Below are 14861 nucleotides of genomic sequence, written 5' to 3'. Positions count from 1 at the left end.
ACCGTCGATCACAAATAATTTATTTACTTTACCCCCAGGAGCACACGAGGAGGTGGACTACACAGAAAAACTGAAGTTCAGCGATGATGAGGACGGGAAGGACACAGACAGCGAAGAAAAAAGGTGAGCTTGTCCACGTCATTAGTGAAGGGGTCCTGTAAGGCGGTAGTTTGGCGCTTTTCTCTCTCGCCTTATTGGGGGACATAGCACGGTCCTGTGTCCCCCAATGAAGGCTCAGAGAAAAAGATTTTACAGTGAGTACACAAAAATCTTCCTTTAGTCTTCTCTCCCCCCGTGTCCGGAGGGTCACCCACCATCCGTCCGTTCTGTCACCCACCATCCGTCCGTTCTGTCACCCACCATCCGTCCGTTCTGTCACCCCCCATCCGTCCGTTCTGTCACCCCCCATCCGTCCGTTCTGTCACCCCCCATCCGTCCGTTCTGTCACCCCCCATCCGTCCGTTCTGTCACCCACCATCCGTCCGTTCTGTCACCCACCATCCGTCCGTTCTGTCACCCACCATCCGTCCGTTCTGTCACCCACCATCCGTCCGTTCTGTCACCCACCTTCCGTCCGTTCTGTTAGCAGGGAGCATCAGGCTCTTAGCACAGAGAAGTTGGCCGTTCCTCAGAATGCGTCCGAGGCCCCCGAATCAAAGAAGGTCTCCCCTACGGAAGAGAAGCCTCCGCAAGTGAAGGCAGCGTGGCCGGAGGCGCCTCGTGCGTCCGAGCCCCCCCTGCAGGCCCCTACCGCCAGCGCTGCAGCGCCCCAGAGGGCACCGACCACCCAGCGGGGAGCCACTCCGGAAAACAAGGTGAGGGATAAGGTGCAACCTGGACGCGTCAAAAACTGGGACCTGTCACAACTTAGATACCAGAGCGGCACCATGAATAGCTGCTAACACTTCCCTTTGTCCAGGAAAAGCCAGCGCCGCCCCCAGCTGCTGCCCCTATGGAGGATGAGGACGAGGCCTGGCGTCAGCGCAGGAAACAATCATCCTCTGAAATCTCCCAAGCCGTGGAGCGAGCGAGGAGAAGGAGAGAGGAGGAGGAACGCAGGATGGAGGAGGAGAGGAGGGCTGCCTGTGCGGAGAAGCTGAAGCGTCTGGATATGAAGCGCCGGCCCGCCCCTGAAGAGGCCGAGCAACCGGCGGCCACTACGCGGAGCGAGGGGACGGACCCTCCAGCCAATTCCCCTGGTAAGATACTGTGTGCGGTGATCTACACTGTCCGCGCTGTATGATCATGAATAATATATATACCGTATGTTTCGTTTTATAAGACGCACTGGATTATAAGACGCACCCCAAATTTAGAGCTAAAAAAAAAAGGTAAAATAATAATGGGGTCCGTCTTATACTCCAGTGTTGTCTTACCGGAGGGTGTCAGCAGTGGTGGTGAAGCGGGGTCACGGGAGGCAGAGGTTGTGCTGGCAGCCGTGGCGGGTCCGTGGTGGCAGTCGCGGCAAGTCCGTGGAGGCAGCGGATGTGTGGGGGAGCAGGCCGGTGTGGTGAGTGTCCCAGTCTGTCTGCGGTCCCGTTTCAAATGACGGCGCCTGGAGCGGCGCATGTGCAGATAGAGCTCTCGTCCAAGGGCTCCATATGCGCATGCGCTGACTCTCGGCGCCATCATTTCAAACTGGGACTGCAGACACACTGGGACACCTGCCGCACAGCCACCCTCCCGAAGCACGCACAGAGGCAGCCGCCCTCCAGGACAGAGAGGCAGCCAACAGGCACCCGAACGCACCCGGTTGCCGCACAGACAGACGCCCGGTAAGCCATATTCAGATTTTACGATGCACCCTTGATTTTCCTCCCAAGTTTTTGGGAGGAAAAGTGCGTCTTATAATCCAAAAAATATGGTATATGATGTTACAGTGCCTCATGTTTCATCTCTGCAGCAGTGGAACCGGCTCCACCTGCCGAAGCCCCTCCACAGCCCCCCGTACCTCCACCGCAGGCTTCTCCTGAAGTTCCCCAGGTGAAGGGAGAGCCAAGCCCGCCTCCCAGACCGGAGCCCAAACTGGAGCCCGTGCCCGCTGTGAGCCGGCCGCAAACTACGGGACCCTCCCAGGGAGGATATAGCAAGTTTCAGAAAAGCTTGCCCCCGCGTTTCCAGCGTCAGCAGCAGGTGAGATCTGCACCGGTCTGGATAGGAAGTGGGGTTCATTTATTTATTTTATTTTTTTTCTTACCTTTTTTTCATTATTTGGATGTAGGTGCAGCTAATGAAGCAGTGGCAACAGAACAGAGAGCCCACCCCTCCGTCTCCGGGTGGTCCGCCACCTTCTCAGGCTCTGGCAGCACCTACAGCTCAGCCACCTCAGAAGGCTCTGTATGGCGGTGGGTCCATGGTGGGACGGACCACTCCTGTACCGGCCCCACAACCACCCCCGGCCGCTCTGCCGCCCCCTCACGTCAGCTATGATCCCCGTTGGGTGATGGTTCCACCGTTCATCGATCCACGCATCATGCAGGGGCGTCCCATGGATTACTACCCCCCCGCGGCCGGCGTGCACCCCACAGGTAGGTCCTTGCGGTGTCAGCCGTGTGTCGTTTGTTCACGTTAGTCGCTCTCGCGTTGTGTTTAAAATATTCTGAAACATTTTGTGTTCTCCGTAGGACTGATGTCCCGGGAGCGGTCGGACAGCGGTGGCTCGGGGTCGGATGGATACGAGCGCCATGGGGCACTGATGAGAGAGCGGGGAACGCCACCAGCAGACTCCAAACTGATCTGGGGGGGAGAGATGTACAACCCTGCGGAGGCTCGGCCCATGGCGTCTCCTCTACGGCCGAGCTCCGAGGAGGAGGACCGGGACCTGCGGTCAGTAGCGCCAGTCTCCTGCCCACAGTTTGGTCCTGTTTCTTATACATTATGTCCATTAGATGACGACACTTTTTTTTTCTATTACTGCACAGGAGTGAAACCCCGCCGGTTCGTGCACACGCTCCACAGCCCTCTCAGCCTGCACCTTACTTGGGCAATTTTACTACTTACCAAGAAAATGCGGTTGGGCATCGATATCCAGTGGATGAACACCGCTCGTGGCACCAGCAGCGCAACCACGCGCCTCCACAGCAGTCGCAGCCCCCTCCACCTATTGAGCAAAGACGTCCAGAGCCGCCTCCCGCTCAGCCACCGCCTCCTCCGTCTGCTCCGTCAGCACCATCTCGGCGGGCGGATGATGAAACCACCCTACTCCGCAGAGAGGCAGCCGCTCCTCCCGCTCCCCCGACCCAACCAGACTCTGCCACTTCCAAAGCGGAAATCAATAGCGGACGGCACAAGGAGGACCGAAAAGTGATGGTCAAAGAGGAGACCAGGCCTGAAAGACAGAGCGGCAGGAACGAGTATCACAGACCACCTCGTCGGGAGTCCAAGACTGAAACGCGCTGGGGTCCCAGACCCGGAGGCGGAAGCCGGAGACAGGAGCCAGATCCCATATTTACAAGCGGAGCTCTGCCTCAGACAGCCGGCCACCGGCGCGCAGGTCCTATCAAGAGGTGCGTTAGAAAAGACGAACCTACCGCCCGGGAGCAGCAAGAGGGTAAAACAAATCAGACCCCGCTGACTGCACCCGAGCCCCCGAAGCCGAGACAGACGATTCATCCTGCTAGAGAGGGAGAGGCAGGGTCTCCTCGTAGAAGAAAGGAAACCATCATCAGCAACCCACGGGGCTCCCCCGCCCTTCTGCCGTCAGCCCGTGGCCGCGGACGAGGGGAATACTTTGCCAGAGGGCGAGGCTTTCGCGGGGCGTACAGCGGGCGCGGACGAGGCGGCAGAGGCCGAAGTCGTGAGTTTCGCGGTGGCTACCGGAGAGAGAGCCCGTTCTACAGAGACGAGGTGGATGCGATGAGTAAGCCCCTTCCAAACGCCATCGAACGGGAACGTAACACCAGTGAAACGAGAAGCGAGGGCTCAGAGTACGAAGAAGTTCCCAAGAGAAGACGGCAACGGGGGTCCGAGACCGGGAGTGAAACTGAGCCGGTGATTTCTGAAAAAGAGCCAGGAAGGAATGGACTTTCCTTACATCCGCAGCACACTGAACCCTCTACTATTAATCCCCGACACCAAGACAAAGGCCGGGACTCTGCGAGAGGGGGCCGTATTTTTACACCTAGGGGAGTCCCCTCCAGAAGGGGGAGGGGAAGCTCGTCGAGCGTACCGGTGAACTGGAGTCCGCTCCCGAGGCAGCAGCCCATTATTTCTCAAGGTCCGGCTGCCCATCCACCAGCTCATCTTACCAAGCCTGAAAGGAAAAGCGAAAAGGTGATAATGCCCATGAGCCCACCAATGCTCAACGACGAGAGAATCCCTCCGCCGCCCCGGAGACGCCGGCACGGACGATCGCAGCAGCAGGACAAACCGCCGCGCTTCCGAAGACTGAAGCAGGAGAGAGAGAACGCTGCCCGGGCTGGGAATGGCTCAGGTCCGCCGCCTCTGCCCCAGCCGCAGATATCTACCATCCAGGATCAACACCCACGCTCCGCACCGCCGGAGGAGGACCGCCCCGTACCACCCAGACGAGGGCACAAATCGCCCGAGCCTTGCAACGCCAACTCTGACCAGGCGAACGAAGAATGGGAGACCGCGTCGGAAAGCAGCGACTTCACCGAGAAAAAGGAGAAGGGCGACGTTCCCGTCCAAAACGGAGGATTAGTGGTCGGCCCGGCTGCTCCCACGGTGGGACGAGACCAAAGAAAAGATCTGTCCAAGAGAAGCTTCTCCAGCCAGAGGCCTGTCATGGAGAGACAAAACCGACGACCCATGCATCCCGGGGGTCCGAGATCGGGGCGGGGGGGAGGCGGAGGCGGCAAATCTGGAGAGAAGAGAAGCTGGCCGTCTCCGAGGAATAGGGGGTGAGTGCACATTTATTTTCTGGGGGAGCTGCGCATTATCCCAGTGCTTTACAAATCCTTTCCTATCCCAGTGGCCGGATCAATGACGACCGTCCTCCGTCATCTGTCCATCTGTCTCATCCACCTCCCAACACCAACACCGTGTATCGTGTGGACCGAGTGATCCACAGTGATCCGGCAGGAATCCACCAGGCGCTCAGTGACCTCGGGCAGCAGATCCACGGCAAAGCCATCGCCGTGAAGCAAAACGTGGAACTTCCCAGTGGCCGCTGTCAGCCGAGGACAGGTTAGTGCGGCTTTTTATTATGTCTGATAGATGCCTTCAGGGAACGAGAGCGGTGATCACCGAGGAGGCAGCGATGTCCCTGTCTGCCCTGAGCAGAAGTGTCTGCCGCTGTGGGCAATCATCGGATTATAAGACGCACTTTTCCTCCCAAAAATTTGGGAAGCAAATGAGGGATGCATGTTATGATCTGAATGTTGCCTACCGGGGATGGTGAAGAGGGGCAATGCCGCAAGCACGGTGCTGGGGCTGCGGGCCAAGGGCGCTTTACTGTGCTGGACCCGCCAGCAATGTGCTGGGGCTGCGCTGTGCTGGGGCTGCAGGCCGATTGTGCTTTGCTTTGGGGCTACAAACGCCATCCTGAAAATGTCGGTGGTGTGGATTTCAAAATAATGGCTCCCGGACTTGGCACATGCGCAGATAGAGCGCTTGACTCAAGATCTCATCTGCGCACGCGCCACCTCTGGGCGCCATTTTCCTTAAGTCTGCTGCTGGGAGATCAATGGGCCGGAGGCGGCGCGTGCACAGATGATATCTCAAGCCGAGAGCTTCATCTGCACACTCGCCGATTCCGGGCGTCATTATTTGAAGTCTACACCAGCCAACATTTTCAGGATGGCGCCCGCAGCCCTAGCACGGCACAGCTCCCTCTGTCCCAGCACGGCGCCGCTCCCGCAGCCCCAGCACGGTGCCGCTCCCTCGGTCCGCAGCCCCAGCACGGCGCCGCTCCCTCGGCCCGCAGCCCCAGCACGGCGCCGCTCCCTCGGCCCGCAGCCCTCTCAGCCCGTACCTCCAGCCCGGCCCCTGCAGCATCGCCCTATTCCACCACTGCCCCTGCGCCCTGTGACCCTGCTCCTCCACCACTGCCCCCTGTGACTCTGCTCCTCCACCACTGCCCCCTGTGACCCTGCTCCTCTGCTGCTGCCCCGTGTGACCCTGCTCCCTTTGACGCTGCTCCTCCACCACTGCCCCTGCCTCCTGTGACCCTGCTCCTCCACCACTGCCCCTGCCCCCTGTGACCCTGCTCCTCCACCACTGCCCCTGCCTCCTGTGACCCTGCTCCTCCACCACTGCCCCTGCCCCCTGTGACCCTGCTCCTCCACCCCTGCCTCCTGTGACCCTGCTCCTCCACCACTGCCCCTGCCTCCTGTGACCCTGCTCCTCCACCACTGCCCCTGCCTCCTGTGACCCTGCTCCTCCACCCCTGCCTCCTGTGACCCTGCTCCTCCACCACTGCCCCTGCCTCCTGTGACCCTGCTCCTCCACCACTGCCCCTGCCCCCTGTGACCCTGCTCCTCCACCACTGCCCCTGCCCCCTGTGACCCTGCTCCTCCACCACTGCCCCTGCCCCCTGTGACCCTGCTCCTCCACCACTGCCCCTGCCCCCTGTGACCCTGCTCCTCCACCACTGCCCCTGCCCCCTGTGACCCTGCTCCTCCACCACTGCCCCTGCCTCCTGTGACCCTGCTCCTCCACCACTGCCCCTGCCTCCTGTGACCCTGCTCCTCCACCACTGCCCCTGCCCCCTGTGACCCTGCTCCTCCACCACTGCCCCTGCCTCCTGTGACCCTGCTCCTCCACCACTGCCCCTGCCTCCTGTGACCCTGCTCCTCCACCACTGCCCCTGTGACCCTGCTCCTCCACCACTGCCCCTGCCCCCTGTGACCCTGCTCCTCCACCACTGCCCATGCCCCCTGTGACCCTGCTCCTCCACCACTGCCCCTGCCCCCTGTGACCCTGCTCCTCCACCACTGCCCCTGCCTCCTGTGACCCTGCTCCTCCACCACTGCCCCTGCCTCCTGTGACCCTGCTCCTCCACCACTGCCCCTGCCCCCTGTGACCCTGCTCCTCCACCACTGCCCCTGCCTCCTGTGACCCTGCTCCTCCACCACTGCCCCTGCCTCCTGTGACCCTGCTCCTCCACCACTGCCCCTGTGACCCTGCTCCTCCACCACTGCCCCTGCCCCCTGTGACCCTGCTCCTCCACCACTGCCCATGCCCCCTGTGACCCTGCTCCTCCACCACTGCCCCTGCCCCCTGTGACCCTGCTCCTCCACCACTGCCCCTGCCTCCTGTGACCCTGCTCCTCCACCACTGCCCCTGCCCCCTGTGACCCTGCTCCTCCACCACTGCCCCTGCCCCCTGTGACCCTGCTCCTCCACCACTGCCCCTGCCCCCTGTGACCCTGCTCCTCCACCACTGCCCCTGCCCCCTGTGACCCTGCTCCTCCACCACTGCCCCTGCCTCCTGTGACCCTGCTCCTCCACCACTGCCCCTGCCTCCTGTGACCCTGCTCCTCCACCACTGCCCCTGTGACCCTGCTCCTCCACCACTGCCCCTGCCCCCTGTGACCCTGCTCCTCCACCACTGCCCCTGCCCCCTGTGACCCTGCTCCTCCACCACTGCCCCTGCCCCCTGTGACCCTGCTCCTCCACCACTGCCCCTGCCTCCTGTGACCCTGCTCCTCCACCACTGCCCCTGCCCCCTGTGACCCTGCTCCTCCACCACTGCCCCTGCCCCCTGTGACCCTGCTCCTCCACCACTGCCCCTGCCTCCTGTGACCCTGCTCCTCCACCACTGCCCCTGCCTCCTGTGACCCTGCTCCTCCACCACTGCCCCTGCCCCCTGTGACCCTGCTCCTCCACCACTGCCCCTGCCTCCTGTGACCCTGCTCCTCCACCACTGCCCCTGCCTCCTGTGACCCTGCTCCTCCACCACTGCCCCTGTGACCCTGCTCCTCCACCACTGCCCCTGCCCCCTGTGACCCTGCTCCTCCACCACTGCCCCTGCCCCCTGTGACCCTGCTCCTCCACCACTGCCCCTGCCCCCTGTGACCCTGCTCCTCCACCACTGCCCCTGCCTCCTGTGACCCTGCTCCTCCACCACTGCCCCTGCCCCCTGTGACCCTGCTCCTCCACCACTGCCCCTGCCCCCTGTGACCCTGCTCCTCCACCACTGCCCCTGCCCCCTGTGACCCTGCTCCTCCACCACTGCCCCTGCCTCCTGTGACCCTGCTCCTCCACCACTGCCCCTGCCTCCTGTGACCCTGCTCCTCCACCACTGCCCCTGCCCCCTGTGACCCTGCTCCTCCACCACTGCCCCTGCCTCCTGTGACCCTGCTCCTCCACCACTGCCCCTGCCTCCTGTGACCCTGCTCCTCCACCACTGCCCCTGTGACCCTGCTCCTCCACCACTGCCCCTGCCCCCTGTGACCCTGCTCCTCCACCACTGCCCCTGCCCCCTGTGACCCTGCTCCTCCACCACTGCCCCTGCCCCCTGTGACCCTGCTCCTCCACCACTGCCCCTGCCTCCTGTGACCCTGCTCCTCCACCACTGCCCCTGCCCCCTGTGACCCTGCTCCTCCACCACTGCCCCTGCCCCCTGTGACCCTGCTCCTCCACCACTGCCCCTGCCTCCTGTGACCCTGCTCCTCCACCACTGCCCCTGCCCCCTGTGACCCTGCTCCTCCACCACTGCCCCTGCCTCCTGTGACCCTGCTCCTCCACCACTGCCCCTGCCTCCTGTGACCCTGCTCCTCCACCAATGCCGCCCGCTCCCGTAAAGACACTACTGGATTGTAAGTCTGATCTTTATTACCTTTTTCTTTGTCGCTCCTTATTGGGAGACCCAGACAATTGGGTGTATAGCTATGCCTCCGGAGGCCACACAAAGTATTACACTAAAAGTGTAAAGCCCCTCCCCTTCAGCCTATACACACCCCGTGCTGCCACGGGCTCATCAGTTTTTATGCTTTGTGCGAAGGAGGTCAGACATGCACGCATAGCTCCACAGCTTAGTCAGCAGCAGCTGCTGACTATGTCGGATGGAAGAAAAGAGGGCCCATAACAGGGCCCCCAGCATGCTCCCTTCTCACCCCACTCTTGTCGGCGGTGTTGTTGAGGTATCCATTGCGGGTACGGAGGCTGGAGCCCACATGCTGCTTTCCTTCCCCATCCCCTTAGGGCTCTGGGTGAAGTGGGATCCTTTCGGTCTCCAGGCACAGGAGACCGTGCTCCATCCACAGCTCCTGAGGACCATGCTGGATAGGAGCCGAGTATCGTTCAGGGACATGGCCCTGTTACTTTGAGGTACTCTGTGTCCCCGTGGGGACCGCGCACAGCAACACTCCAGCATTGCTGGGTGTGCTGGAGCACCGGGGACAGCAGCGCTGACTGCGTTTGTGCCATTACACACTTCAGCGTCGCTGAGTGTGTTCGTGTAGGGGGACTGCCGCGCTGACCGCCGCTGCCATGGTTATCACTGCGGCGCGGCTGGGACTGTTAGTGCGCCGGGGACTTCCGCGCCGACCGCGCTTATACGGCGGCCGCGCTTATAACTCGAGTCCCCGGCTTTTGCGGCCTAGTCTCGTTTTCTTCCCGCCCCCAGCCCTGCCAATCAGGGGAAGGGCGGGACGCTGTACAGGGTATGGCTACAGTACAGCAGCACTGAGGGCTGGAGCATGCTTTGCATACTCCACCCCCCTCACTCTGCACAGTGGGGCACCAGTTCCCGCACTTTTCTGGGTCACGCCCACGGCTCCCTCCTCTCCTCAGGACGCTGGCAGCCATTCCTCTCAGCTCTGCTAACGCTGGAGAGGAGAGACAAGTTCAGGGAGACCCAGGCAGGATTTCTGGTGCCCACACAACCGCTTTGCGCAGGCGGTAAGCAGCACCTGTGGTGCTGGCCCCACTAGTGCAGAAGTGTACTTATAGATTACATGATTATAGACTATACTTTACACTGTATGGTGCACTGTTGATTTTTGTCTATATACCCTCCTGTATTGCTCAGAGGAGACAACAGCATGTCGTCCACAAATAGCAAGGGTGCCATGGCACAGACTTACTATGCTGCCTGTGCAGCATGTACGGCTATACTGCCGGCAGGTTCCACTGACCCTCATTGTGTGCAATGCTCGGCCCCTGTGGCACTTTCTCAGCCGGAGCCTCTGCTAAGGGTGGCCCAGGGAGAACCACCTGTTAACACTGTCCAGGTGACAGGGACGGAGTTTGCAGTTTTTACTGAAAGACTTTCTGAGACTATGGCTAAGATATTAGAAGCCTTGCAGTCCAGGCCGGCATCTCAAGCCAGGGACACTGTGGAATCATTGCCCCCTGGTCCCCCTCAGTTGGAACAACAATGTCCTCCCGGGGTGTCTCATGGATCCCAGGGTGAGGTCTCTGACACGGACCGCAGCCCCAGACCGACTAAGAAAGCTCGCTATGAAATCCCCTCGACATCATCACAATGTTCAGGGTCTCAGCGAGAGGACTCTCTGTATGATGAAGCGGAGGTAGCTGATCAGGATTCTGATCCTGAAGCCGCTCTCAACCTTGATACTCCTGATGGGGACGCCATAGTGAATGATCTTATCGCGTCCATCAATCAGGTGTTGGATATTTCTCCCTCAGCTCCTCCAGTGGAGGAGTCAGCTTCTCAGCAGGAGAAATTCCGTTTCAGGTTTCCCAAGCGTACAAAGAGTATGTTTCTGGACCACTCTGACTTCAGAGAGGCAGTCCAGAAACACCGAGATTGTCCAGATAAGCGTTTTTCCAGCCGTATGGGCACTCCGAGCTATCTCAGCTGGTCAGGCGCAAATTGACGCACTCACACGTACGTCTGCGCCGCAGGTGGCGTCCATAACCTCTCAAACGTCGGCATTTGCGTCCTACGCTATTAATGCTGTCCTGGACTCTGCGAGCCGTACGGCGGTTGCAGCCGACAATTCGGTGGCAATACGCAGGGCCTTGTGGCTGCGGGAATGGAAGGCAGATTCGGCTTCCAAAAAAGTGCTTAACTGGATTGCCATTTTCTGGCGACCGTTTGTTTGGTGAGAGATTGGATGAAATCATCAAACAATCCAAGGGAAAGGAAACATCCTTACCCCAGGCCAAACCAAAAACACCCCAACAGAGGAGGGGACAGTCGAGGTTTCGGTCCTTTCGGAGTGCGGGCAGGTCCCAATTCTCCTCGTCCAAAAGGCCGCAGAAGGGTCAGAGGAACTCCGACGCATGGCGGTCTAAATCACGCCCTAAAAAGACCGCCGGAGGTGCCGCTACTAAGGCGGCTCCCTCATGACTTACGGCCTCCTCACACCGCATCCTCGGTCGGTGGCAGGCTCTCCCGCTTTTGCGACACCTGGCTGCCACAAGTAAAAGACCGTTGGGTGAGAGACATTTTGTCTCACGGTTACAGGATAGAGTTCAGCTCTCGTCCTCCGACTCGATTCTTCAGAACATCTCCGCCTCCCGAGCGAGCCGAGGCTCTTCTGCAGGCGGTGGGCATTCTGAAGGCAGAAGGAGTGGTGGTCCCGGTTCCTCTTCAGCAACAGGGTCACGGTTTCTACTCCAACCTGTTTGTGGTTCCAAAGAAGGACGGGTCCTTCCGTCCTGTTTTGGACCTAAAACTGCTCAACAAACACGTAAGGACCAGGCGGTTCCGGATGGAATCCCTCCGCTCCGTCATCGCCTCAATGTCCCAAGGAGATTTCCTAGCATCGATCGATATCAAGGATGCTTCTCTCCACGTACCAATTGCTCCAGAGCATCAGCGCTTCTTGCGCTTCGCCATAGGAGACGAACACCTTCAGTTCGCGGCACTGCCGTTCGGCCTGGCGACAGCCCCAAGGGTTTTCACCAAGGTCATGGCTACAGTAGTTGCGGTCCTCCACTCTCAGGGTCACTCAGTGATACCTTACTTAGACGATCTGCTGGTCAAGGCACCCTCTCAAGAGGCATGCCAACACAGCCTCAACGTTACTCTGGAGATTCTCCAGAGTTTCGGGTGGATCATCAATTTTCCAAAGTCAAATCTGACACCGGTCCAATCGCTGACATATCTTGGCATGGAGTTTCTTACTCTTCCAGCGATAGTGAAGCTTCCGCTGGACAAACAGCGTTCACTACAGACAGGGGTGCAATCTCTCCTTCAAGGTCGGTCACACCCCTTGAGGCGCCTCATGCACTTCCTGGGGAAGATGGTGGCAGCAATGGAAGCAGTCCCTTTCGCGCAGTTTCACCTGCGTCCACTTCAATGGGACATCCTACGCAAGTGGGACAGGATGCCGACGTCCCTAGACAGGAACGTCTCCCTCTCTCAGGCAACCAAAGCTTCCCTTCGGTGGTGGCTTCTTCCCACCTCATTATCGAAGGGGAAATCCTTCCTACCCCCATCCTGGGCGGTGGTCACGACGGACGCGAGTCTGTCAGGGTGGGGAGCAGTTTTTCTCCACCACAGGGCTCAGGGTACGTGGACTCAGCAAGAGTCCTCACTTCAGATCAATGTTCTGGAGATCAGGGCAGTGTATCTTGCCCTAAAAGCGTTCCAGCAGTGGCTGGAAGGCAAGCAGATCCGAATTCAGTCGGACAACTCCACAGCGGTGGCTTACATCAACCACCAAGGTGGGACACGCAGTCGGCAAGCCTTCCAGGAAGTCCGACGGATTCTGCTGTGGGTGGAAGCCACAGCACCCACCATATCCGCAGTTCACATCCCGAGCGTAGAAAACTGGGAAGCAGACTTTCTCAGTCGCCAGGGCATGGACGCAGGGGAATGGTCCCTTCACCCGGACGTGTTTCAGGAGATCTGTTGCCGCTGGGGGGTGCCGGACGTCGACCTAATGGCGTCACGGCACAACAACAAGGTCCCAACATTCATGGCTCGATCTCAAGATCACAGAGCTCTGGCGGCAGGCGCCTTAGTTCAGGATTGGTCGCAGTTTCGGCTCCCTTATGTGTTTCCTCCGCTGGCACTGTTGCCCAGAGTGTTACGCAAGATCAGGGCCGACTGCCGCCGCGTCATCCTCGTCGCTCCAGACTGGCCGAGGAGGTCGTGGTACCCGGATCTGTGGCATCTCACGGTCGGCCAACCGTGGGCACTGCCAGACCGACCAGACTTGCTGTCTCAAGGGCCGTTTTTCCATCTGAATTCTGCGGCCCTCAACCTGACTGTGTGGCCATTGAGTCCTGGCTCCTAGCGTCCTCAGGATTATCTCAAGAGGTCATTGCCACCATGAGACAGGCTAGGAAACCAACGTCCGCCAAGATCTACCACAGGACGTGGAAAATATTCCTGTCGTGGTGCTCTGCTCAGGGTTTCTCTTCCTGGCCATTTGCCTTGCCCACTTTTCTGTCCTTTCTTCAATCCGGATTGGAAAAGGGTTTGTCGCTCGGCTCCCTTAAGGGACAAGTCTCCGCGCTCTCTGTGTTTTTTCAGAAGCGCCTGGCCAGACTCCCACAGGTACGCACGTTCCTGCAAGGGGTTTGTCACATCGTCCCTCCTTACAAGCGTCCGTTAGAACCCTGGGATCTGAACAGGGTGCTGATGGTTCTTCAGAAACCACCGTTCGAGCCAATGAGGGATATTTCGCTCGCACGCCTTTCCCAGAAAGTGGTTTTTCTAGTAGCAGTCACCTCACTTCGGAGAGTGTCTGAGTTGGCAGCGCTTTCATGCAAAGCCCCTTTCCTGGTGTTTCACCAGGACAAGGTGGTTCTGCGTCCGGTTCCGGAATTCCTCCCTAAGGTGGTATCCCCTTTTCATCTCAATCAGGACATCTTACCCTCGTTTTGTCCTCATCCAGTTCACCAATGCGAAAAGGATTTGCACTTGTTAGATCTGGTGAGAGCACTCAGACTCTACATTTCTCGTACGGCGCCCCTGCGCCGCTCGGATGCACTCTTTGTCCTTGTCGCTGGCCAGCGTAAAGGGACACAAGCTTCCAAGTCAACCCTGGCTCGGTGGATCAAGGAACCAATTCTCGAAGCTTACCGTTCCTCGGGGCTTCCGGTTCCCTCAGGACTGAAGGCCCATTCTACCAGGGCCGTGGGTGCGTCCTGGGCCTTGCGACACCAGGCTACGGCTCAGCAGGTGTGTCAGGCAGCTACCTGGTCGAGCCTGCACACTTTCACGAAACACGATCAGGTGCATACCTATGCTTCGGCAGATGCCAGCCTAGGTAGGAGAGTCCTTCAGGCGGCAGTTGCCCACCTGTAGGACGGAGCCGTTACGGCTCTATTATGAGGTATTATTTACCCACCCAGGGACTGCTTTTGGACGTCCCAATTGTCTGGGTCTCCCAATGGAGCGACAAAGAAGAAGGGAATTTTGTTTACTTACCGTAAATTCCTTTTCTTCTAGCTCCAATTGGGAGACCCAGCACCCGCCCCTGTTTTTTGTATACACATGTTGTTCATGTTAAATGGTTTCAGTTCTCCGATATTCCTTCGGATTGAATTTACTTTAAACCAGTTTATAATTTTTTCCTCCTTCGGGCTTTTGCACCAAAACTGATGAGCCCGTGGGAGCACGGGGGGTGTATAGGCAGAAGGGGAGGGGCTTTACACTTTTAGTGTAATACTTTGTGTGGCCTCCGGAGGCAGTAGCTATACACCCAATTGTCTGGGTCTCCCAATTGGAGCTAGAAGAAAAGGAATTTACGGTAAGTAAACAAAATTCCCTTCTTTTCCCTCTATATTTGGGGTGCATCTTATAATCCAGTGCGTCTTATAAACTGAAAAATATGGTAGCTAAAACCGCAACTTATGGAGCTTCAAAAAAGAAGGAATGGCGGCAACTCACTGGTAGATATGAAATGGCAAATTTATTGCACAAACTGCGGCATAGTTACAACAAACACTGGGAGGGGAGGAGTGCAGGAGCGCCGCAACTTATACCAAGGGCGCCAGCATCCCCCGATGAGAAGTGATTGCGTCTTTCAG

At 59.0% G+C, this 14861-nt stretch overlaps 1 protein-coding gene across 1 annotated transcript in view; it reads left to right on the top strand.

The window, feature by feature from the left end:
• PRRC2A (proline rich coiled-coil 2A) overlaps window positions 1-14861 on the top strand; it is a 43468-nt gene that overhangs the window by 17180 nt on the left and 11427 nt on the right. The window contains exons 10-17 of the mRNA XM_075324790.1: window positions 39-123; window positions 590-815; window positions 920-1199; window positions 1904-2133; window positions 2222-2528; window positions 2625-2826; window positions 2922-4862; window positions 4934-5148. Of these exons, the coding sequence (XP_075180905.1) occupies window positions 39-123; window positions 590-815; window positions 920-1199; window positions 1904-2133; window positions 2222-2528; window positions 2625-2826; window positions 2922-4862; window positions 4934-5148 (3486 nt within the window). The remainder of the gene's footprint in view (window positions 1-38; window positions 124-589; window positions 816-919; window positions 1200-1903; window positions 2134-2221; window positions 2529-2624; window positions 2827-2921; window positions 4863-4933; window positions 5149-14861) is intronic.

This window comes from Anomaloglossus baeobatrachus, chromosome 9, assembly GCF_048569485.1.
Source record: "Anomaloglossus baeobatrachus isolate aAnoBae1 chromosome 9, aAnoBae1.hap1, whole genome shotgun sequence".
Lineage (NCBI taxonomy): Eukaryota > Metazoa > Chordata > Amphibia > Anura > Aromobatidae > Anomaloglossus > Anomaloglossus baeobatrachus.
The sequence above is the reverse complement of the archived record's forward strand: the minus strand, read 5'-3'. Positions and strand labels throughout refer to the sequence as shown.